This window comes from Oxyura jamaicensis, chromosome 2, assembly GCF_011077185.1.
Source record: "Oxyura jamaicensis isolate SHBP4307 breed ruddy duck chromosome 2, BPBGC_Ojam_1.0, whole genome shotgun sequence".
NCBI classification, from domain to species: Eukaryota; Metazoa; Chordata; class Aves; order Anseriformes; family Anatidae; genus Oxyura; species Oxyura jamaicensis.
In genome coordinates, this window is record NC_048894.1 from 108,764,098 (window position 1) to 108,788,660 (window position 24,563).

General features: G+C 47.8%; 2 protein-coding genes across 3 annotated transcripts in view; both read left to right on the plus strand.

Moving 5' to 3' along the window:
* Positions 1-2,673: 2,673 nt before the first annotated feature.
* TWSG1 (twisted gastrulation BMP signaling modulator 1) lies at positions 2,674-20,634 on the plus strand (the record flags this gene model as incomplete). Its single annotated transcript, XM_035317210.1, has 4 exons — positions 2,674-2,871; positions 7,776-7,875; positions 11,829-12,095; positions 18,229-20,634. Coding segments are annotated over 4 exons (747 nt in total), but the record flags the coding sequence as incomplete, so codon positions are not given.
* Positions 20,635-23,817: 3,183 nt separating this feature from the next.
* RALBP1 (ralA binding protein 1) overlaps positions 23,818-24,563 on the plus strand; it is a 32,597-nt gene continuing 31,851 nt past the window's right edge. The window contains exon 1 of one of the 2 annotated variants that reach the window (XM_035317610.1): positions 23,818-23,940. The gene's annotated coding sequence lies outside the window, so the exon portion shown is untranslated. Of the gene's footprint in view, positions 23,975-24,563 lie in introns of both variants that reach the window. The other variant, XM_035317611.1, reaches the window with a different exon arrangement.

The window sequence follows — 24,563 nt, forward strand, 5'->3', positions numbered from 1 at the left end:
CTGGTGTCTGTGAAATTCATTTTGAAAGAAATGGGGCCTATGCAAGAGAGGCAGTTACCTGGAAAAGAGATTACAGTACTTGGTTTGAACTGATTTTTAAATACCAGGTGAAGGAGGGACTCCTTATATCTGTGTGAGTGCCCGGGTACCTTTGTTGTGATGGAGAGCAAACAGCACTGAATGAGAGACTACACGGACAGCAGACTCCTTCCTGTATGCACATCGGTGCCAGTTCAAGTCAGGAATAAAGTAGCAGTAACTCAAGCACGGTAAAACTGGATTAAGCATACATTCTTATGTAATTCCTGCCCTGTACCTTTTTACCTTTTTTTTTTTTTCCTGACTTTTAATTTGCTAGGTATTGGAGGAAGGAGTTGTTTGTGCTTTTATATGGGACTGTCTACCTGATCTCACAGAGAATTGAAAGCAGACTAAGGAAAATGCAAACACAGTATTATTCTGAAAGTCAAATTTTCACAGCTGCTTTCGGATGCGTTTTTAAAATAATACGGAAATCCAGGTAATCACCTGCTTAAAAAGATGGGAAAAATGGATAAAGCTGCAGCTAGTAAATGGGTGTGAGTTTATTTCCATCAGATTGTTCATGGAGTAATAAAAAGTAAATGTACAGACCTGGAAATGGGAAAATCTAATACAGATTTCTTGGAGTATGGGATGTGAATGCATCGTGAAGAGCAGAGAAGCTGCACTGGGTTGTGGGAGCGTTGGGTGTGTTAAGCAAGAAGAGGGTGACAAAGGCACTTGGTTTGGAGGAGATGATGGGGTGGATGTGGAGTTAGGATGGAGGAATCGAGCAGAGCCATGGCTCACACAACCAGCGAGCAGGTCCCCAGCGGGGCTGAGCAGGGGCAAGGCTTGTGTAACAAAGCTGTGTAGTGTTTGTGCTCTGGGAGTATCAGCACGTTCTTGGATTAATTAAAATTATTTTGACAGTATACCTTATAAGGAGATCTGAAGATGGATGTTTCTCAGGCATAGCCTGTGTTTGCTTAACAAGGAGAGATGCCTTGCTAGTATCGGTGTCACACAACAGTGGTTTTTTTTTTTTTTTTTTTGCCTTGCCCAAAGGGTCGCCTCAAGCATTGCAGTCCCATGGACAGTGCTCTCCCACCTTCTCCGGTCTGAATCCGGATTGCGTTCCAGCCCTGTTTTTTCAGGTTGACACTGCGGGTCGACACCCAGTGCGTGCTTCCATCATTTCCACCGAGCGGTGCGAGTCGGGAGGGCTGAGGTGAAACACGGCATCACGGCTGGGGAGAAGGCCGTGTTTCCCTCCAAAGGGTCTGGCTGCCTCCTGGAAGCCTACGGGCTGCTGGGGGTTTCTGGGCTCCTCCTGGGTTTTCCTTCCAGGGTCCGAGCTCGGTCTCTTGGGACTGGGCACCTGGGTGGATAAAGCATCGCCACGTGGCCGTTTTGGGGATCCTGGTGAGGCTGGCGCAAAGCCCCTTTACTCCAGGCTCATTTACGAGAAGGAAACAGCGGTCGGTGCTCGACTTCACAGCTTTATTTCTCTCTCCCCGAGGGCTGACGATCTGTCCTCAGCGCCTCCAGGTCACCTCACGGCCCTGCAGAACCCTCGTCCCCCTGCCCCTCTCCTCCACCACCTGCTCGCCCCCCCCTCGCCGCGCCGGGCTGCCCCTAGCGGCTGCCGCGAGCCCGGATCCCGGCCTCTTTGTTCCTCCGAGCCCCCCAAAACCCCACCCCGGCGCCCCCCGGCTCCCCCCCAGCCCCAAAACCCGCCCCGGCCGCGCTCGGAGGGCGGGTCCCGGCGGCTCCCCGAGGCGGGGCCGCCCGCGGCCGAGCGAGGGCCGGGCCGGGCCGATCCGCGCCGTCCTTGCCGGAGCCGCCGCCGCTGGAGCGCGGGGGCTGCCCCCGGCCCGCGGCGCCGCCGAGCGGTGAGGGGAGCCCCGGGGCCCGGGGGAAGGGGGCTGCGGGGCCGGGGGGGCTCGGGGCGAAGCCGGGGGAGCCGAGCGGGGCCTTCCCCGGCCGCCGGAGAGAGGCGGCCCGGCCCGGCCCGGCGCTCCGCTCGCTTCGTTTTTTTTCCCCTTTAAGAACAAAGCGGCCTCACCGAGAGCCCAGCGCGTCCCGGTCCCGGCTTTTCTGGGGGTTTTTGTCCTTTTATTCGGGTTTGGCTCGCTGCTGCTCCGCTCCGGCCACCTGCAGCGCCCCGGGGAGCGCCGCACTGCGAAGCCTCCGGGACCGGCTCCGTCGGGTTTGGGGCTTCTTAGCGCTGTTTTATGTTCTTTTAGCCCCAAAATAAAATAACCGCTTCGTGCGTGCTCCGGGAGCCGGCCCGGGTGCGGCTGTCAGCGTGGAAACAGGCAGCTGAATCGGGGGTGACACCAGCTTGGCTCTCGTGTGGAGTCCCGGGGTTATCTGCCCGCTGTGTCGGTGTCCCTGCTGGGATTTCTCCTACAAGGGTTTTTTATTTTCATTGTCACTGCTGATGGGGTGCACTGCGAGCTCGGGGTTGTTCACCTCAGCCGCACCGCGGCTTTAGCCTAAAGGTGCCGCAGCAGAAAGCTCCGGATACAGAAGTTTGATCTGGGGGAGGAGGGGGCCGACCTCCCTTACAATGCCAAAAAATGCGTATTTATTTTTTTTTTTAATTTCTTTTAAGGAACTGCAAGGGGGAAAGGAAGTGGGATTTAACCATCGGCTCCAACGGCCCTTCGAGCCGCCCGTTTCCATCTCAGCGCATCCCGCCCGGCCGCAGGCACCATGAGGCCCCGGCACGTCGCAGCGCCCACGGCCACCGTCCTGCTGCTGCTGCTCCTGCTGTGGGCCCAGCCGTCCGCCGGCTGCAACAAGGCCCTGTGCGCCAGCGACGTCAGTAAATGCCTCATACAGGTAGGGGCTGCCTCGCCCCCGCTCGCCTCTGAGCGCGTAAAGCCCTTCGGGAGCCGTCTCTGGGAGAGACGCAGCGATAGAAGTAGCTGGGGTTTTGTGTTAAATAATGGGCTGGGTTCTGCGCGTCAGTAGCTGGTGCCTCCATAACGTAGGGTCTGCGAGGACGATGAAAAGATGCTTAAAATCTCCCCTCAGAGGACTGGCACCGGCATGGAGCCAGCCTGCCTCAGGGCCCTGGGGTGCCTTTGGAAGAGCTTTCTGACCAGGAAGGGCCTCTGGCCGCTCAGGGCAGCGAGCCATTCAGAGCCAATGAAAGCAGGCAGGTCTACCTGAAAATGGACTTGTGAGTTGAACTTGGGGGCAGTGGATGTTAAACGTGAGTCCAGCCTTCGTGTGGCCAGTTCCAGCTTCTTTAAAATAAACTGTTTCTTAGTGCCTCTTTGTAGGCTGGGAAAGGAAAAGCAGAGAGTGCAGATACCGTATGCTAGCAAGTCATACAGTAAATGTACAGTTACAGTCTGAAAAACATTGCGGAGGTGGCATGAAGCATTTCCATGTGCACTTCATTCTGTATAAATGTTGTTTATCTGGTTTATGAATAAAAATAGTTGCCAGATTCACAAGTGCACCCAGCAGAATGAAGACTGGCTGTAGGCTGAACCACCTTCTTTATGGCTTCTGCACTGCCATCACTTTAAATTAAAAATAATAATAATAAAAGTGCTGCTTCTCCTAGCTCAGCCATTGTCTACAGAGTTGTTAAATGTGTGGGCGAGAGAGGAGCTTTTGCCTTTTCCTTCTTGAAGTCAGTGCTGGTGTTTGTGCAGATACGCTGGGCGCTGTGGCAAACCGATGCACGTGCGGGTTCCTTCCCTTGCATTTTTCCGTGTCACGTCCAGGCTTGAAGCCTGTCCAAAGAAAGGTGCCAGTCATGTGGGAGGCATTCAAGTAGCAAGTGCAGAGGTGCGTTAATCCATGTTCAGGGGAAAGCTGTTGGTCCAGATGAAGGGGAAGATGGGGAGGGTTTGTAGCCTGCCTCAGCTGGGTCCTGCTGCCCATCAAAGCACAGAGCTCTCCATCCCAAGTCCTCGTGTACCTGTGTGGGAGTCGGGCTCGAGAGCTGCCATACCCGATTGTTCGGGAGCCTGAGCGCCTGTGACAAGGCAGTAGTGCGGCTCTGCTCACCATGGAGGCACTCTCCCTTGCTTGGCGTAGGTGATGTGAAGTCCCCGCTTAAAACATTCCCCCGAAATTAAAGCCACGTGTGGTTCTCCAAGACCCCTCCATGACCCAGAGCGCTTGGACTCCGATGCCCATTCTCGCTGTCTGCCCACCCGCGTCCTGTGGCCGGGCCTGACGTGCCCGTCCGTGCTCACCTCGTGCTCATTCCATGCTCATTCCGCTCATTTCTTGGGTGGGCGCGCAAGTAGAGCACATCCGCGATTTTTTTCCCCCCTCTAAACTCTTCTGGAGGAATCTGAACTCACAGTGCTGCGCTGAGCGAGTTTGTTCGACCGTCGCATCGCGCGTTTCCCTGCCCTATTTTTACAACCCTCCCGGCTTGGCACGATCCACGGCTTGCAGCCGAGAGGTGACCGGGGGAGCGAGCAGGACGTGGCGTTTGTCATATCTGCAGCTGCAGGCAGGCAGGACGTGAGGCTGCCTGGCTGAGCGGAGCGGGGAGGCAGATGACCTGCACCCTGAAAAGCATACGGTTAACGTAAATATTTTTTGCCAGCGTTGCTAGAAGTCAGTAGAGTCATTACGGCCACTCCTCGTGAGCTGCTCTGCGTAAGGGTGGTCCCTACATAAATATTTATTTTGTGAGATCCAGAACGGAGCATGAGATCAACCACTCGCACGCATTCGGCTTGCGGCTTGCGTCTTGAGGGCCCTGGCTTCGCTGGTGCTTTCGTGTTGTGCTTTTATGTTTTCTGCAAGCAAAGATCTGCAAGAAAATAGCTGGAGGCACCTCTCCGCATCAGCTCAGCCTGCGCAGAAACTTTGCGGCTTCCTGCAGTTGGTGGAGGAGCTGCGGGTGGGACCTAGGAGCGTGGGCAGGGAGGGACCACAAAATTGGTTCCCTCCAAGGCTTTGGATGCAGCTCCTTCTTGTGCCCCAGCGACTGGGGGCTGGGGTTAGGATTAGGGTTGGGGTTAGGGTTAGGATTAGGGTGGCCGTTGCCTCGCTTCCCAGGTAGGCAGCTGACCCTGGCCGTGCCCCGCGCCTGCATTCCGGGATTTTGCAGATCCCTTTGGTTAATGAAGCGCTGCAAGGAGCGCGAGGCTCTGCCCCTTCGTTCTGCTTAAAATCTCCCTTCCTTTGGTCTTTGCCTCCTCGGAATCCCAGGCACAAACTCCTCAGCGTTTCCAAGACCTTGTTTTTTGCCCCGTGGTATGAAATAAACACCCCGTTTTAACTTTGGGGCTGACTTATCTAAAACTTTCTGCTGGCCTGCGTTCTGCAGCCATAGTACGTAACACGGTTGGGTTAACAGCATTATTCCGGCTGGTTTGCTTCCAGGAGATTTGCTGTTATTAACTGTTCTAGGAAAAAAAAAAACAACATTAGCTCTTTTTCTTTCGCTCCCCCCTCCAGTTTGCAAAGAGGCTGCCAATGCCTTCAGGTCCTGTTTCTCACCGTGCCGAGAAAATAGTCTCTGTCACTTCAAGAAAGCTTTGAAAAAATGCAGATGTTAAGTCCCTTGTAAAAAAAAAAAAAAATCTTTTATTTGCTCTCCGGAGCAGAAGTATCTTGATTGTACAAACATGTCTGCTTCCTCGTCAGTGCCGTATTTTTAGACTGGGAGGCTTATTTCTTGCCCAGCAAAATACATTCTCTGGTGCACCTTCGGTAGTTCGGCCTGGGAGGCTGCCAGCTTCGCTCATGAGTAATACTTTCTTCCACTGACGCCTCGCCACCCCCAGCTATCAACAGGGAGCGTTCCTCACTCGGCTCCGCTTCACCCACGTCCCATGCAAGCATTCTTTTCAAAAGATGTATCCTGTGCGGGTGTCCAGCGGGGATGAGTCAGTCGGAAGGACTCAAGAGCGGTTTAAGGAAACCGTCTACGTGCAAGAAACGCACGTATGGAAAAACACACGGCGACTGCCCGCAGGAGACGGGCCGGCGCGGGGAGCGGCAGGACTGCGCGGAAGACCAGCTTGGCTGCTCTTTCTTCCATCTCCCTCCTCCAAAGTTAACACAAAGAGCAAAACCAAAATTAAATTGCGGTGTTCGTAAGCCCTCCCTGTAAAAAATTTCTGTAAGATCGGTGGTCCGTACAGATAGACACCAAGGAGATTTCTTTCTATTGCAAGTGCAGAATTTAAGGTTACACTCAGTTCTGTGAGAATACTCTTAGGCTCTCACGGTGCAGTCTATAGAGCTGAAACAGCTTGGATTTGGTGAATTTGCTGGCTTTGCTTCCTTATGTTACGTTTAATGGTTTATGGAGAATAACCTCCTCCCACACACTAGCTCGTTGGTGTTGCAATGTCTCTAAGAAGTGTGAGGTTGTTTGCCCGGTTTTGTTGTTGAAGAACAAATATATAGGTTTTATTTTAATGTTAATACACATAAATATTGCTTTCTGGCCAGTGTAACAGTACCTTACTCACGGCTCTTTTTACAAGTTGTTCTATTCGGGCTTTTTCATTCTGGAGGCTGACACAATCTGTTTATTGAACTGTAAGATAAATATTTTAGAAATGCGTCACTCATTCACATAAGTCATCTTTCTAAGGCTGTGGCGTCTCCTCTTGTGGAAAACTTTGTGTATCTCCTTAATGAGCCTGTTTTTCATCGTTCGCTTGGAAACAGCACAGTAATAGGTGACATGAATAAACTCTGAGAACGAAGAAGTGAGGAGCCGTGGTAGTTTTCCACTCTGTAAATAAAATAAGGCTTAAGACTGCGTATCGCAGAAACCCAAGCCCGTGGGTTGGCGTCCGCCAGCCACGGCCTTTTGCCCGAACTGGAACTGCTGCTACGTGCTCGTGAGCTCGAGGAAGCACACCGCCTGCTTTTTAGATTTCCTTCTATGTGTAGGATGTTTCCATGCTTCCAGCCCCACAAGTGCATGCCTTCAGCGGGACTGCTAGACCTCTGCCTTCAGGTTTGGGTAATGCAAAAAAGGGTTTTGTCTTCTTGCTTCCGTGCCTTTGTGCTTAAAGCAAAACACATCTGCACACCACTGTACTTTCTGGACACCACTGAAGCCTTTGAAGTGCCCAGGGTGCCGTTTTGCAGGTAGGAGACGAAGGTTGTTTCCTTCAGAGCAAAAAGTGAATCAGCCGGACCCGGGATACAAATTCACGTACAGTTACTCATATTGCAGATGGAGAGCAACGTGCAGCAAGCATCCAAAGATGCACAAAATGGTTTTGTCCAGCTGACTTAACCAAGTAAGTTCCTCCTAGAACCCACGGATAGGTGTGATGGAAGACGCTGCACGTCTTCTAAGTATGCGTGTGCTGCTTATAGTAACTTCCTATTTTAGCTAAATTATAACTTCTGCACACTCTTTATATATATAAAGAAACATCCTTCTTTGAATTTCCTCTGGAAACGGGAAAAGCGTTCAAAGAACTCGTAGATTCAGGCACACAGAAGCAAACACAGCTTTCCCATGAATAGGATTTTTTCTCTTTTAAATGCTTGTTAGCTGACTTCAGATCTGTGTTTAGAATTTAATCTAAAAAAAAAAAAAACTCACAAAAGATCCTTTTGTAAACCCTGATTGCTTCTTTGGCTACAAGTGTTTTACCGTTTACTCACTCTATTAGTGTCCTGAGCTCTTTTAGTGCGGTAGCTCAAGTTGTGCCTGGAGGAAGAATTGCTCTGCCCTGCTGGCACGTTACGTCTGGGTTTGCTGCGGTGTAACACGTTCATGTTGTTTGCAGGAGCTGTGTCAGTGCCGCCCAGGGGAAGGGAACTGCTCCTGCTGTAAGGAGTGCATGCTCTGCCTCGGCACGCTTTGGGATGAGTGCTGTGACTGCGTTGGTAAGTTCGCATTTGTTGGGGGGATTTTAATATTTTTCCCAAAAACCGCTTGCTGCTGCCATGTGTTGAGCTCACAGTCTTATCACAGAAGTGAAAGGTCAGGACAGAATTTGTGCTTTAAACATCTCTGCGGGCACTGCGTGGATTAGTAAGGGTAAACCAAAACCCCAGGAGGCCCTGTCTGCTTTGTGGAGTGGGGCGTGGTGGTGGTCCGGCATTTGCTGGGTTAGTATCATCACTGACTGTTAGTTTTGCCTCTAAAACGCAGCTTTTTTTTCAATTTGGCATCTCACTGAAGCCACGCAGCACCTGCTTCGTGGGGTTGGACACTGTGGAGGTTCCTAACTGTGAAGTGGACTGACAGGTACCGCAGAGGGACCATTTTAGCTTTGAGTTCCCCTGTGAATCCTTGGGAATAGTCGTAAACGTGCGTGGCCCAACTCTTTCATCGCTCTTCTGTTTGCAAAAAGAGCTCTTTCTGGAAGGTGAGAGAGAGGCATCACGCTGTAGTAGATGTCAGCCCTGACAAGAACAGCGTTATTGCTAACAGATCATGTTCAGAGCCCCAAGGTTTCTGCAAGTGAATGCTGCCCCTGCTGAAGGAGGGTATGTGCTTGTTCCGCCTTGTGTTTTAAATGTGCTGAAAGCTTCATCCTTCTGTGGCTGCTGGAAGTCTCCCTCTTCTGCCACTCACAGTCCATCTGGCTCCCAGGAGAGGGATGCATCCTGGCTGTTGTACCTGCTCGCAGCTTCTCTGCCTGGCCCGTTCTCTGGTTCTTCTCTGAGTGCGTGAGGATGATTAGCTTCAAAGTGCTCTTTTTCACTACTGTTCTTTGTTCCTCCTGTTCACCCGGTTCGTTCTCCTGTTCATTCCATCACAATGTGAATATGACAAAATCTCTTCTCACTTGGTTCTCACTGTCTTATTTCTGCTTTTCCATCCTGCAGTAAGCAGCAGTGTAGCGCGCTCCCATCCTTATCTCCTTGTCCCCAGTGGCATCAAGTATTTTCAGCCCCTGCAACTGCTGGTAATAAATGCAGGAGTCCTTGAGTTTGCTTTTTCTATTTGAGCTGAAGTCTTTTAATGGGCTCACTAAAAAGTGATATATATTCATTTTTTCCCCATCCCCTTTGCCTTTTCAACGTCTTCTTGCTTTTTGTAATGCAATACTGAAGTGCACTGTGGTCATGTTCAGTCATGAGGGTGGGGAGGAGAGGAGGTGGCTTCCCTGCTCCAGGACAATGCATTATCTGCTGTAGTAAGCACGGCTCAGCATGCAGGTGTACTTCAGGAGGAGGAAGAACCTAGCTATTGGGATTGTGAAGAAAGAAAAAGTCTACACATGGGGATTTTTTCTTTTTTTTTCTAAAGCCGCAGGTTACTCCCTGTTCTGCTGCAGTTTCCTGTAGTGTTATCCAGGAGAGAAGTTAGCAAGGTTTTAGTTTCAGTTTCCCATCACTGGGAAAGCAAAAACATCTCCTGATGGTTTTGCTGGTGCCTCAGAACTTGTTGGCCGTGTGATGTGGTCCTGCTCAGGAGGAACTACGCTTCTCTTTAATGTCGAGTGGGGGTGAAAGATTTCCCTGGCATTCTTGCTTCCCTTGTTTCAACAGTCCGTTTCTGCTTCTTTGCATCTGTGCCCAAGAAAGATGGATTGGGAGTGCTTGGGAATGCACGGTCCAGCTCTGTGGCTGGCTGAAATCTCTGGGGCAGCTGCCATGCTGGTCAGGAGCTTGGATTTTCAGTAACAATCTGTAGTAAGAGAGTTGGGTAAGAGGAAGGCAGGAAAGAAAGGAAAGTACCTAAACTGGCAGGAATATTTTATGTGTTTTTTTTTTTATGGTCGAACATGTCTGCATTTCCTTCCCTTACAAGAGACCTGGCTCTAGCATAGTGTCTTAGTTATGTTTTAAAATCTAGTTACCATATTTTGTCATAAATCATTGCCTTCCAAAGCAGTAATGTGGACATGTTTGTTCCTTACCAGTTGCTCACAAGTTAAGCTTTTTATTTTCATTTTAACCAAAGCTACTGTACTGTAATTACTCTTTAAAATACTGTAACAAACAGTAAGAGGAAGGATCTTTGTGGAATGAACAATTACCAATGGTATGAGCAGTGGTTTCTTGGTTCATTATAAGGTAGTATCTTCATATTGGATTGATACACACACAAACTGTATGCGTTCTGCAATCATTCGACAAACATTCTTTCTGCCTTTCTTGCTTTTTTTTCCCCGGGTGTCCTTCTTACTGGTGAAATCCACCTTCAAATCTAACTTGTCAGAGGTGCCTTCTGGAAGAGCTCACTGGTTTCCATTTCACAATGACGTCTCTTGATGTGTCTGTGCCACGTTGATACCTTCCTAATTAAATTTTAGTTGGGCTTTCCTTATTACAAGTTTATTGTGAATATTCCAAGGGTTCACTAAAAGGTGATAATGCAGTTCTATCATTTTTTAGCTAAAGCACTGGGTCCAAGAACATCTGTGAATAACAAATTGTTTTGTGAGGAGTAACAAAATAAGTATTCACAGTGGGAAGTTGGCTTAAGTGGAATTGTTTTTTAGTGTGACCGATGTTCTTTGGAGGAGAGGCTTTTCTTCTGTCCAGTACTTGGCTCAGCTTTCTACAGGAGTTGCCTATCAGGTGCTGTTTCTGTTACTAGACGCTGGTCATGCTGGCTGCATGCCTGAGGTATGTCAGACCTCATGCTGAAATTGTCGCAGGCAAGCTTCACTCTTTGTTCATTACAGAAATACGCCAACTTAAACTGAAAAGATTGTGGTTTTGTGTAAAGTTCTAGTTAAACATGATTTCTGAGGCTGGACTCCTGATGTGTCTCCGGTGCAAGAGGTGCTCTTCTGAACATGTGGGGCAGGTAGACTTCACACATGCACGTCCCATATGGCTTTGAAAGAAGAGTATTTAAGGATTGGTTTGCTCTGCAGCTGTAGCTGCCTAAAACTGTATCTGTGAAACTACCCAAAATGATATCCAGATGTACGTGAGGTAAATAGATTTCTCTGTCTCTTGCCAGGTGACTTCTGATAGTATTTTATGGCTTCTGGGTTTAAATACCTCTGCAGATACAACTTTTCAGTCTTGGAGGCTTCAATGTTTTGATGAGATGAAAGTACCCTGCAGTTTCATTGCTGGTAATAAACAGTAGTGTTTAAATGATTAATGAAAATCTGGCCCCTGCATTGCACATCACAAAACCTTTTTGGAGGAGCTGCCAAAGAGGATTACAGTGGTGGACAATAGGCTTCAAAAAAGATTCCCCAGGAGGTGGAGAAAAATGTGGAAGAGGTAGCAAGGAAATAAACATTTTTTGCCTGTAGCAATCCCTCCAACTAAGCAGAAAAGCCAGGTATACCTCAGCTGTGTCTAAGCAGGTAGAGTAACTCAGAGTCTTGCTCTCTCCTGATACTGATCTTTGCACCCCTGGCAGGTGACTAGTGAGATCTAATACGCTGCTGAGGCAAATGAGATCGAATACTTGAATTGTGATCAAAAGTTTTGTGTACCTCAGGACTTGTCAAGATACTATCTTGGTTCCGTTGGAAGCTTCCATTCCAGATTCGTGCTGGTATCGATTACGCCGCGCTTTGTCTCCTTTCCCAGGGGAAACAAACCTTCCGCTGAACTCTTCGTGTTCTAATGTGTAACGCCATAGCACAGAAAGAGAAGTGAAAAAGAGGTTTTTCTTTTCTCTTGGATCTCCCAGGTTGCAGGTGTGTTTTGTGGAGTTCCGCAGAGATCTGAAACCTGCCGATGTTGAAAGCCAGCCCTGCTGTCTTTGGTGGCGCTTCTGCTATTAAGACTGGGATATACATAAAAGGGCTCTGTTCTGCTTCCTAAAAAATAAACTAAAAACTCCTAAATATTCCCGTGTGTTCCAAGAAGAGGTCAGGGAGTTTTGTGTAACTCACTCTCTCGTTCCTCTGCAGGTATGTGCAACCCTCGCAATTACAGTGACACGCCGCCAACATCCAAGAGCACTGTAGAGGAGTTGCACGAGCCGATTCCTTCGCTTTTCCGGGCGCTCACAGAAGGGGATACCCAGCTGAACTGGAATATTGTTTCCTTCCCCGTTGCAGAAGAACTGTCGCATCACGAGAACCTAGTTTCCTTTTTAGAAACGGTGAACCAGCCGCAGCATCAGAACGTCTCTGTTCCCAGCAACAACGTCCACGCACCTTACTCTAGTGACAAAGGTAATGAGCAGAGTGTCTGAACTCCTGGTGCTTCCTCTGGTCTCTTCCAGGAGCTTTCTCAGTGCATCTTCTGTGCTTCTCTGTGCTAGCTTCTTCTTTTCCCACATAAAATACCTGGAAAGTTCAGGCTAGTTCTGAGAGTGACATAACAAAAAGGAGTGAAGCAAAAGTGTTGAGGAACCTGGAAAATGGTGTTAAAATGACCAAGGATCTTAGGAGACACTGAGCAATGTGAGTTTGTCATTCCTATAGTCCCTCCTGTGGCATGAGGCAGTTTGTTCAGATAATTTCAGGGGCACCAGCAGGGTATGTCCTTTGAAGCAGATATCTGTAGGTTGGGACAGGACAGACCCAAACGGAACCCACATCACTGTGTCGGTGCAATGCTAGTCGACTGAAATGCATGGCTTCAGAAGTATGAGAAAGCAATGTGCCATAAACCACGGCACCTGGGGTGGCTGTTTACTTCTTAGGTCTGAGCTGGCATAACTTGAGCTCTCGCCTGTGGAAAATCCAGCCTTAATAGTAAACCTGAGTAAAATTAGCAAGATGACTACTTAGGCTGAGGAGGGATTTGACGGACAGTTTTAAAAATAAGTACTTTGGGGGCAGCAGGCTTTCAACATAAGGACTTATTGCCCTTATTTTGTATATATGTATATGTAATTATATTTATTTAATATATACGTATAATATACATTTTCACCTTCAGGTTGGAGGACACACTCTAGAGTGTTGTTTGCTAGGTGAGGGGGTAAAAGATGAGAAGTCTGAGGTATGACAAAAGTGGGATAAGAAAAATTCTCAGTGCTTCGCAGTTTCTGTACTAAACCTGAAATACTCTTTCATGCAAATCATTACATCAGACATAAAAGAATCTCATAAGCAGTTCTCAGTAAGATTGCTGCTTAACAGGGGAAAAGAGCATCTGATTTGCTTTATTATAGTGTAATTAATGCTTTGCTTCCTTCCCAACACACACTTTAAGCATTAGTAACCCCATATGTCGCTGTTGTGATGGCTCTTTTATCCTATCAAGGCAAGATACCCTAACTGATGGACACACTGCTTTTCCATGCCATCGTGAACCTTTGACCTAGTTATGTTTCTGAGCAGGACTGCTATTGATTAAAGGGAACTGTAATGGCAACTTTTCTAACTTCCTTTGGTTAAGGCACGTTAGGAAAATAAATTAATTCCAGAACCGGGAAGCCAGATGGTCAGAAAACATCTCATTTATGTGTCTTTGACGTTATTAAAATGCTTGGTCACCATTATGAGAGCGATGCAGAAAGCCACGTTAAATGGCAAGCCACAAAAAGCCATGTGTGCAAACACTGCAGTATTTAAGGATGTAAATTATACTTGGAAAAAAACTGTGCTTGGAACAATCTTGAATGTAGCCCGCTGTACTTAGGTACAGCAGCCCGGATGGCCATTCCCTGACTGTCCTTTCCTACCGTACCAACAGGACGAGCTAATGATAGCTTTGGATTAAACTTGGAATTTGAATTGCATCTCAAGGGTGTGGAGGAGTTCCGAGTTTAACAACACGGACAAATACATAACTGCCATTTTTTCGTAGTCAAAAGTCTCCTTCATTTCATTTGCTAAGGACCTATTAGAGATTAGGCTGAGAGAGCTTTCACTGGAATGATGACATTCCAAAACCAACAGTTATATTTGGAAATAGCTACCAAATACCACTGGTTTTCGGGCTTCAGTAGACACTTAGCAGAAAAATAAATGTCAGAGCCATTTCTGTAATCTCTGGCTATGCCTCCTCCATCTTAGGGATCGGTGAAGAACTGGAAAAGGTAGAAAATGGCTTTCAATACCCTCTACTTTTAAATATGTAACCCTGTTGAGGAGTCATGCTAAGGTTTGCTTCTAAAAACACTGATGAGTCGAGCTGTGAGAACAAGAGGTGGAAAGAAAAATGGGCTGCTGGCCTTGGTCAGTTGATGTTTGGTATGGTATGGTGGAAGCAAGGACACGCGGGCAATTGCATCTGCTGTGTTGGGTGTTACGCCACCCATGTGGTGGCATTGTTTCTAAAATGTTTTGGATGAGCTTACTGGGGAAGCAATGACTAAAAGGTGGAGGGGCAGGAGGTGAAGTGCCGAAGAGCCTGGTTAGCGTGGGCACGTAGAGGGAGCGGAGTCCGATGGCTGCTTCCCATACGAAGTTCAGGCCCATAATCGTGTTGCTGTGGTTTAACAGGCCAGCATGTGCGAGAAGAACCACTGTAAGAGAGGATGGGGCTGTGTGCACGTATGGCTGCGAGCTCGGTCGCAGTAAATACAAATGTAGCCTGCAGCAGGAGAAACTGAAGACAGCCTCTGTGCCCTTTCCTTCTTGCCAGACACGCTGCTAGTCCTAATGGCAGATCTTGCAGATGGAGATGTCTTTCAGATGGCAGTTGTCTTTAAGGCCATGACATTCAGGGCTTTGAAAAAACGCTCCTGTGAGCAGGAACACAGATGCTTTATGTTTTCTTTGTAGTGCTGTGCCTCACTATTTTGGGCTGCTTCTGCAGATCCTTGCGTGCTTCGCTCCAGCATGGTGCGCTGGCAGCAGCCCCTCTCTTTTGTTGCCTGTAAAGGGAGAGATGAAGATTTTGGTAAGGGGACAGTAGGCTGTGTGTTGTCCTATGGAAAACATCCCCAAATTTGGAGAGGCTCAGCCTATAAATACCCCTTGCCGCTGCAGCGCAGCTCTGATTTTAATTTCAGCCCGCCCTCACGCAGGGATCGGCGTGAAGCTGCTCTGGGCCGCCAGACTTGCTATATGCAGCCCTGGGCGGGTGCCAGGAAAAGCAGCGCTGGCTTTTGGGGAACCAAAGGCCTTTGTGCCTGGCGGTGGGAAGCCACCAAGCCCCGGGAAGGGGAGGAGGGCTACGGATCAGCGCCAAGGGGAACACAGTGGAGCGTAAAGCATCCCTGCCCTGTCCCGGCCTACCACGGCCACCACGTTATTATCCTAACGAGTGTCTTCCCTCTCCTCTGGTGAACAGTCTCTGCCTGCCAAAGGTCATGGAGCTCTTTGTATCGGTGGTTTCAGGTGGTTATTAATCTGGGTTACATTTGCGCTTTATTCTTGTTCCTTTTTGCTTTGCTTTTAGCCGATACCTCAGAGCTCCGAGCAGCGAGCTCAGATGTTTGAACAAGCTGAAGTGCTGCAGATGATGACAGGATGTTGGCAAGAGGGAGAGGGGGAAGTCAGATAATCTTTTGGCAGCTGATGAAACAAAATCTGCTTTGTAGTTTGAGGGTTTCCGACTTAAACTGCTCGGTGACACGGCGCATGGCGTCAGCTCTGGGCTCAGGCTTCCCGCGAGTGCCAGCCAGGTAGAGAGGGTCTGGCAGTCCCGTAAAGGGCATCTACCTCTGTAGGTGTGCCAAGAAGATACTAAAAAAATGCTTCTTTTGTTGTTTTATGACTTCTAACATATGATACGGCTGCCGGAGAGAGTTACCTCCTCTTCAACCAACGAACAGACAGCTTAACTTGCATCGCACTTCTAATTTCAAAGGTGGCATACAGGGACTTGTAGTTAAGTGGGAAGGTTTCTGGAGTCTCCTCATCTTGTAGATAAGTATTTTTCCTTAACTTAGAAGAATGGGACTGTTTTCTAAATTCCTCCATAGTTTACCAGTACAGCTCTCACACCAAGAGCATTGTAGCAAAGACTGACAGAAACACGAGTCCATTTCTCCTGGTCATTTGGAATTTGAACTTGCTTCTGCATTGTTGTTTCTCCCACACAACTTTCATTTGGGGTGAACTGGGAGGAGGTGAAAAAAATGATGTTCTGAGGAAAAAAAAGAGCAAGGTAGCTGGCGGTCTCCTGCCGCTGTCCTCTCCCTTCCCCATCCATCTGTAACTGATAGTCCTTCCCGTGTGAAAATTGACAAAGTGCTAATGAAAGAGCTGTTAATGCAGTAAGTAGCATCCTTTTTATCTACGCCGAGGGAGTCAGCAATGCCTGTGTAATTAGGTTTGTGAAACAATTTAAATACTTTCCCAGATCCCCACTGAGCCAGCAGTTTTGGTTGGTTGTATTTATTTTTTTACGACCCTGTTTCTGTAGCCTGTAAAGAGGGATTTCATGCTTAGTGTGAGGAGCTCGTTCAAAAATTTGCCGTCTGTGCAGAAACACCGGCTCTGCCGAGGAGGAGCAGGGAGATGTGGCTGTGTGTGGCTCCGTGTGCTCTGCTCTTCATGTTACAGCCTGCTTTTTCCACAGGCTGTGGCTGTGTCCTGAGCCACTGATGTAGAGCACACGTGGGCTGTATCGCACTGAGCAGGAGATGGCAACTTCAGCTTGGGCTAGTTCAGCGTCGTTGATTTTTGCATCCTAAAAATTATGGACTTTATTTTTTTTTAAAAGGTTGTTCCACTACTATTTAGCCACGAGTGGTTGTGCCTTCTGCAGCTAGTCCGGAGATTAGGGTCAGTCAGGTGGAGGTGGCATCTCAAAAGCCGATTTCGCAGCAAAGAGATTTGGATGATGCCCTCAGTAAGATGCATTAAGTTTTGGTGAGCCCTGACGTGGTCAGGCGGTTGGACTCAGAGATCTTTGTAGGTCCTTTCCTACTGAACTGTTCTAATCCCAGCTAATCCTGGAAGATTTAGGATCGCCTCTGGCAGAAGCTCTGTGCCTCCATTTGATGCCTGAGCAGCGAGGGGGACAGAAACGGGTGTGCCCTGGTGTCCTGGGACCTGTGGGTGTGTGTGGGTGCCTGCTGGGCTTTATTTTCAAGGGTTGTAGAAAGAGAAGTGCCCAGAACAGGACAGGACTTAGACAGCCACAGCGTTTTTTTGTTGACATTCCCAGCAGTACTTCAAGTTCTCCAAGATTTCTTGAATAACTGCAGCTTTACTCACAGCACAGCTTTCCTGGGAGCCGAAAACTGCCTCAGCTATGGCTCTGTGCTTCCTCCTCAAGACTCCTAATGCCTCTCACATTGTGTGTGGTGTCTGCAAGAAGTTTGTCAGTTCAGAGCCTGAACAAAGAAGTCAATACTCCCTTGTTTTCAGTGGGCTGGCAGCGTAAGTTCTGTGGTTCACAGCTGCATCGCTCCCAGCGGCCTTTGGTTGCTTCCCCTTCTCCATATCTCCATAATCAGTATAAAAAAAGAAAAACAACAACAACGAAACCTACACGGTCCGATTTATTACCTCTGTTTGGATTACATTTTCCTAATCCACCTTGGGATGCAGGCCAGTACATGTCTTCTGGATCCACACACTTTAAGTGGAAATAGGCTAGAAAGCCTCCTGACGTTCCCAGCTCACAAATCCATACACTGGGGGTAAATGTGGTGCAGTCAAGATCCTTTGGAGGATGAAGAGTTATCTGTGGTGTAATCACATGCTCAGCAGAGAAAAAAGTTGGAGGGATCTATCAGCTTGGGGAATTGGAAGCCGACAGTGAAGGGGTGGTTTTGTTTTGTAGCTGTGGTAAAAGCCTCAGCTCCGGTTTTGGGTTACAGCACCAAACTCCATGGCATTTCAAGTAACTGCATGGATGTTAGAACAACAAAGGCAGTGCTTAGACAAAAAGGCAGAGAGGATTTCCTAATCTTCGTAGTAAAACTGGTGCTGCTTAAAATAATAATTAAAAAAATGTGCTGCTTCAGGCTGAGGGAAATGGGATTGTAGCTCTAGACGCATTGGTTTAAGGTGGTGTAAGAGTACTGTTGAATCGTGGGGACGAGGAGAAAATGTTTATACTTAAATGAGTGGGGTTTTGATGTTTTTAAAATAACTTCTCAAAAACTTAAGTAGTTTGTGATAATACGTAACTGCTAGCAACGGTAACAATGGTATCCTAGTGCTAAAGACTGCACCCCCAGAGGACACGTGCTTGTTTGTTATTTTGGCATAGCCCATCCTAGCAGACAACGGGCTGAGTTGTAGGCACTGAGAACTTAAAATTGATAGATTTTACTCACCTAGGGTCTCTGCCTCTTCTCTCCGCTTTCCCTATCACTTTTTTTTTCCTTTATGCCTCATAGTCATGATGATTTGCACTCCTATTTCAAAAGCCGTATGTGTAATTAATTTTTAACTGACCTTTTAAAGTACTTCAAGACCTTTAAAACCATTTTTCCCCTTCTTGGTTTAGAACACATGTGTACTGTGGTGTATTTTGATGACTGCATGTCAATACATCAGTGCAAGATCTCTTGCGAGTCCATGGGAGCATCCAAATACCGATGGTTTCACAACGCCTGCTGTGAGTGTATTGGGCCAGAATGTATCGACTATGGCAGCAAAACAGTAAAATGTATGAACTGTATGTTTTGAAGCAGGAAAATTGAAATACAGTGATATGGAGGCCAAAGAATCCCTCTCAGTTCAGAGCTGGGGATTGGAAAACGCTGCCTTGTGGTGGAGTGCCTACTGGTTGCAATTAAATGTAGCTGGTTGAAAAAAAAGATGTATAAAATTTGAAACTTTTTTTTTTTTTAATTCAAGCAAGGCTAACTTGTAGATGTTTCAACATTATGTTTTAAGTTTATTTTTCTTTGTTTCTGTTGGAATGGTACAGCCATGCTCATCCTTGCTGTTCTGATTGTTTTCCTCTGACATGAAACTATTGACTGTATTGGTTTTCGGAGTGTAATACTATAGCGAGTAGTTTAGAGTAGGGAAACCTTAAGAATGTGGTAATGAGATTCCCACCATCAAAGTTCAACAAATAATTAAATGGATACTGAGTTGAAGAGGGAGAGTTGTTCTTTAGGTTTTGGCCTTTGTTTTTGTTTTCAAACTTTGTTACGCTCCATTTTCTGAGCATAGCCTTCTATCGTGAAAATGATATTTGAGGAAAAAGAAGAAGTAATGCTTTCCCTTCAAATTCAAAATGTGGGCTGTCATGGATATAATCCTGGCTTCTTAGAAGGGCTGCCCAACAAAACACTGTATGGGACACTTGTACAAGTTTTGTTTGCCCTGCACTTTTCAGTACATTGGGAACAGAAAAAAATCTTTTCAGTCTTTTCTTGAACATGAAAATAAGGCTGTTAGGTGCAGTTGCATCTCCCTCTTTTTGCACTGTTCTCTAGGGTCTCTTAGTTTCTGAAGATTCAGTGCAGTAAAGGGAGCGTGAAAGTTTATTATGAATTTAATGACTAAATGAATAAAGAAGAATGAAACAGCATGAACTAGGAAGTGCTACGGTTGATCAGTTGGCAGCAGACATGTTCACATTTAGTTTGCTCTGAATATTTTTTCCAAAACTTAATTCTTTTTTTTCCCATGAGATGTTGTCATTGAAGATGTGTCCTCAAAGGCAAAGTTAGGGTGCTCTGAGTATAGAACCTTGTCCATGTCTAAGAAAGAATTTTAATATGTTGACAGTTACATGGCGATTGTTATGACCCAAGGAAATCTCCACTGATAATGGTACTAAGTACAGGAATAAAGTGTGTGAGTAGTTAAGGATCAGCTTCCGGTATTTATAATGGTGTGTTTTATAACTCCTTGTTGTTTGTTTGTTTGTTTTTAATGCAGATATGCATATATCTATATGCACACACAAAGAATTTGACTAGTCGTGTTTCTCTCACTAACCTCAGTCTAGAGGGATTAAACTGTTTTCTAGTCACACCTGTGTATCTGTACCATGTACAAATGAAAGCAGTCATTTTACATTTATTTTACTGAAATGTTGCCTGAGTGTTTTTTTCATTTTCATACAGCTCTTTCATCAAGACAATATATAAATACTCTTGTGAAGTAACGTTACTTTCTTCAGTCTCTTTTTCAGCTGTAAAGAAGTACTTGAAAGATGAGTATTTGTTTTGAACTAGTAGATAATGGAGTACCTGCATACTTTAAACTTGCAATTAAATGATAAAAAGTCATAGATGTGAATAGAAGAACCTAGCTTGTAATGAAGGAGTTGATCTTTGCATATTTGACAATTCATGTTATCTTTTCTTTTTGTTAATTTTCTTAAAATGAATGGAGAGGGAGAGTATGTTAGGAGTAGCTGTGCCTGCTTCTGGCTGGAGGATGATGCGTTGTTCTTCACCAAGACAGAAAGCATGTAGTAAGCATTCCTGCAGGTCGCTAGCACGTTTAAGACTTCACAACGTTAAATTATTTGAAACACTATCGTAGTTCAGAATCTTCCGTGAGAGGAAAAAAAACAAAACAGGGCTGATGTTTCTGGGTAGGCACCGGCTGTCGTGGATCTGTGACACCGACTCCACTCACATCACCAGAATTTCACTGTGAGGTCAAGTCAAAGGAGTAGCGAGGGCGGAGGGGACTTGCCTAGCATGTGTCCGGGAAACACTGGGGGAACGGCATAAAATTGTAAATACATTTGTCTGCGTAATGGCCTGAGAGTAGGTGGTGAGGATGCACACTTTCTGGGGCTTGCCTTATTTTTTGTAATTCTTAATGCTGTCTAGAGTTTGCTGTAAGCATTGCCTGTATGCTAATGCCATACAGCAATAGCAAATGTATTTTATTACGATGAGTGTTTTAAGAGGTATTTTAATAAAAAGACATTACTGTTTCATGTGTTTTCATTCTCATGATTTCATCAAGGCAAATGTTACCAGGAAGCAGAGTATAAAAGTTACTCATCTAAATGAGTGGAATAGCACCGAGAATTAACTCTTCAACCCTATTTTTCCCCATTTCCCTATTGCCCCTTCTTAGTCATTGTAGTTTAGCCTGGCAGGGTTAACCTTGATCCCCCTCTTTCCCTGCCTTTGTCCTTCTCCTACAAATCCCATAGTAAGTCATCCATGATCTCAAAACACATTTCCTGCACATCCCATAAGGAGTCCCGTACCCCTGCAGGCAGCCGCTCCCCTGTGAGCTCTGGAGAACCTCTCCCATCGCTTGCAGTGACGGGACTGACACGGCCCATGGGCTGTGGTGGGACAGCCCTGGAGTGGTCGTGTCTCCAGGTACCATATCAGGATTCCCCCACCCAGACGTTTGCCAGTGCTGGTGGTAGGATGTGTTTGTGGCACAACGTTTCACCACGTAGTACATCATTAAGATTTGTGCTGCTTTCATAGCAAATTGCAAGGAACAAAGTAGATCACTTTCAAACAAATCCGAGAGGTAAGGCTGCCAAGATCCAAGGTTCTTTATATCCTTCTCATGCTCAAGTATTTTTAAATTTATTTCTTATTGCAAAGACCTTAAAATAGTGTACCTCCATAACTCTCAAGGGAGTTGCACAGGCACCCTCTTTGAGGGTTTTGAGAGAGCATTTTTCATCACCCCCTCTCCCCATTAAAACTAAGTCGTGGTGCAGTCAGGATGGGGAGAAAGAGAGGCCGTGGGGAGCGCAGGCCATTTCAAGTTCTGCCAGTTTTTCTTCACCTTTGAAGGAGTGGGTGTTTCATGAAGATACCAAGTTCAGCTTTCAACTCAATTATGTGGTTAGTCAAGGAAGGAAGATTGATGGTTTCTGCACTAAAATGAGTGTGCTTGCTTTGGCCTTTGGTCATGAAATGGAATTGATTTCTGGAAGTTATCTGGTACTTTCCACTGTATGCAAAGCTCTTTTAGTTGTGTAAGCAAAAATGACTTCACAGCACTTTATTTCCTGGGGAGTTCATCCATGGTACCAGCAGATCCAACCACACAGAGCGGGTGCCAGTGAACCACTGAACATGCTTTAACTATTAAGCTGATCGTATTTGGCAGGAGCCATCTTGTTCAAAGGAGCATTATTTTCTAACTAACTTTGGACAAACGCAGAACCTGTGATATTAAAATGGCTTCTGAGGGGCTACTTTAGACTGACAATCAGAACAAGTCATTATCTTTCACTAATAAACAGACAACCTCAACCACCAAGCTGGCTTTCTTGAAGGAGTATTGTAACAGAGAAAATGGCAGGGAATTATTTACACAGCTGTGCTTTCCCCCCCCCTTTTTTTTTCTGACAAAAATGCCTTCTGTATCTCCATTATTATTTCATTACACATAAGAGGCTCAGGTGCAGCAGCAAGACAAATTTCAAAGCAGAGAGCTTGCCATCTTTGCTTGACTTTGTCCTTAAAACAGTACAAGCTTAGGAGGAGTAAATGCAGGGTGTGTAGGGTAAGAACGTGCCTCCGTCTGTGTAAGCCTGGGTAAGCAGGCTTCAGACCACAATGAGTTTTGTAAAGTCAGAAGTCAGCCAAATGTATTTCCCATGGCAGGAAATTGGTATTCTAAGCTCTGCTCACAATCTCTTGTTTGTCTTCATCAAAAAATGGGAGAGGATTCATTCCGCGTTCATTAGCTGATGGGCCCATTGTGTGTGAACTTGTGCTGGCAACAGCCACTGATCATGCTTATTCTTCAGAGCTGAGAGCCTCTGGCGACTGTCCCTTCAAGTGGAGATCCTCACAGGCAATGGTCTCAAATGGCTTCGGATGTTACCAAAGTAACCTCCCTCTCTCGTCTGCTGCCAGAGGTAATACAGCCTTTGCCCGACAGAACCCCCCCAAAACATTAGCTGCGATGTTAAATAAACCAGAAAGTACTTGCTGTTAAACTGTTTCTTCGGGAAGGGAGGAGGTAAATTGGAAGTTGCGTGGTTATGTAATATGTTGTGGAGACAATATCTCCGTGCTCCAGCACTAATCGGAGTGTTTACAACCCTCCCCTTTGTATTTCCCACTGAATAGCACGAATTCCTGTGGGGGACCTTTTACATTGCCACAGAAGGTTGCACAAAGAGCCCATTTGACAGGGACTAAGAAGCACTGAATCTCAAGTGAATAAATGAAGCAGGTGGCACGCTGCCACTGTATTAATGTGTCCAGTAGCTCCGGGATTACGGCCGAGGCTGTGGGAATGAACCCGAGTGCTTCTTACTGAGACAAATTCCCTTGTTGGCTAGGACTCCTAAAAAGGATTCAAGATCCGCAGGTGCTTAACGTAACAGAAACTCCTATTAGGAGACAAAGAATATAAAATTCCTTTGAACATCTCTGTAAACAGGATGCGCGTTGAGCTGGAGATGGTTCTTGGCAGGCACAGAGCGCCTCTCCATTATCTCATGTCCAGCCGAATGGCAAAGGCAGGCTGGTAACGGCTCAGGTTACTGTGTTATGAACTATAATACACGAGGTGAAGCCCAGGTAGGCGGCTCCTCCCGCCCGAGCTGTGGCTGTGGCACTGCCACCCAGAAAGAGGACGAGGTGTGAGCACCCCCGGTGCTGTGTTCCCTGTGCGCGGTGCTTGTGCCGCCACAGACGTGAGAGGGCTTTAAGTCCCACAGGGTTCAGTCGTGTGCTGCTGGAACCGTTACTAACGGACACGTTTATTTGTAGAACTGCTCAGAAGAGCGGTGGGGCTCCGGCTGTTAACAGCGGTTTGAGCAAAGCCTCCGCGCCCACCCAGCTCCCCCCACAGCACCGCCGGGCCCCTCACGCCCAGCGCGGCCGTTGGGCATGAGGGGACCACGAAGCCAGCTGGGAGTTGTAGTCCGTCGGCCGGAAGCCGCTCCACCGCTCCTTCCGGCATTCGTTTCGCTAGAACTACAACACCCATCATGCACCGCGCGCGGGACCCACCACCCCTCATCCCCCTACACGGCGCGTGCGCAGCTCCCTCCCTCCCTGTTCCCTTCTCCCCTCCCCGCACCCCCCTCCCGGAGAAGGGAGGGGGGGTTCCCCGCGCATGCGCGCGGCGGCGGGAGCCGCTGCCCCGAGCGGCGGCGGCGGCGCGAGGGCGGCGGCGCGTGCGCGGTGGGCGAGCTCGCGCCGCTCCTCAGCCGTCCTTGCGGGCCGGGGCCGGGCAGGGCCGGGGCAGGGCCGGGATGGGCGCCGCAGGCGGAGCCGCTGCGCCGGCGAGCGGGACCCCGACGGTCAGTGCCCGCGGGGGGAGCCCCGCTAACGCCGGTAACCCCGCCGAGGAAGCCGCTTCCGGGGCTGTGGGGGGGTAACGGGCGGCGCGAGCCCCCCCCGGCCGTTAACGGCTGCTGGGGGTGGGGGGGGCAGCGCCCTCACACGCGCACCTCATGAGGGGTCCCCGGGAAGGGGGGGGGGATCGGCCTCGGGCCCCGGGGTGTTGGGGGGCTGTGGGGGCTGCTGGCTGCCGTCATGTGGGGTCGGGGATGCAAGGGGGGTGCCCTGGGTGCTGCTCCGTGTCCCGGGTGGGGTCAGGGTGCCCTGAGGGGGGCTGTGGGAGCCTGACAGGGCAGCTCTCGGAGTGCTTGTGTGTGGTGAAACTACACTGGGTGTTTGTAGGGTATCTATCCCTGAAAGTGTTGTGTGTCCCCCCCTTGTTGTCCTTGGGTTGGTGGTCATCTTAACGAGGAATAATAATAGGCTAAGGCCTTTTTGGAAGTCGTGTAAAAAAGGTGGATTTGTGTAAATCTTTTCGTTCCAGCCCAGGAAGTCAGCTGTAACAGCATCCTTATACCTGTTTCTCACCTGGAAAGTGAGGTTGGAACCAGTTGGTTGTTAAGTGCCCTTCCAACCCAAGCCC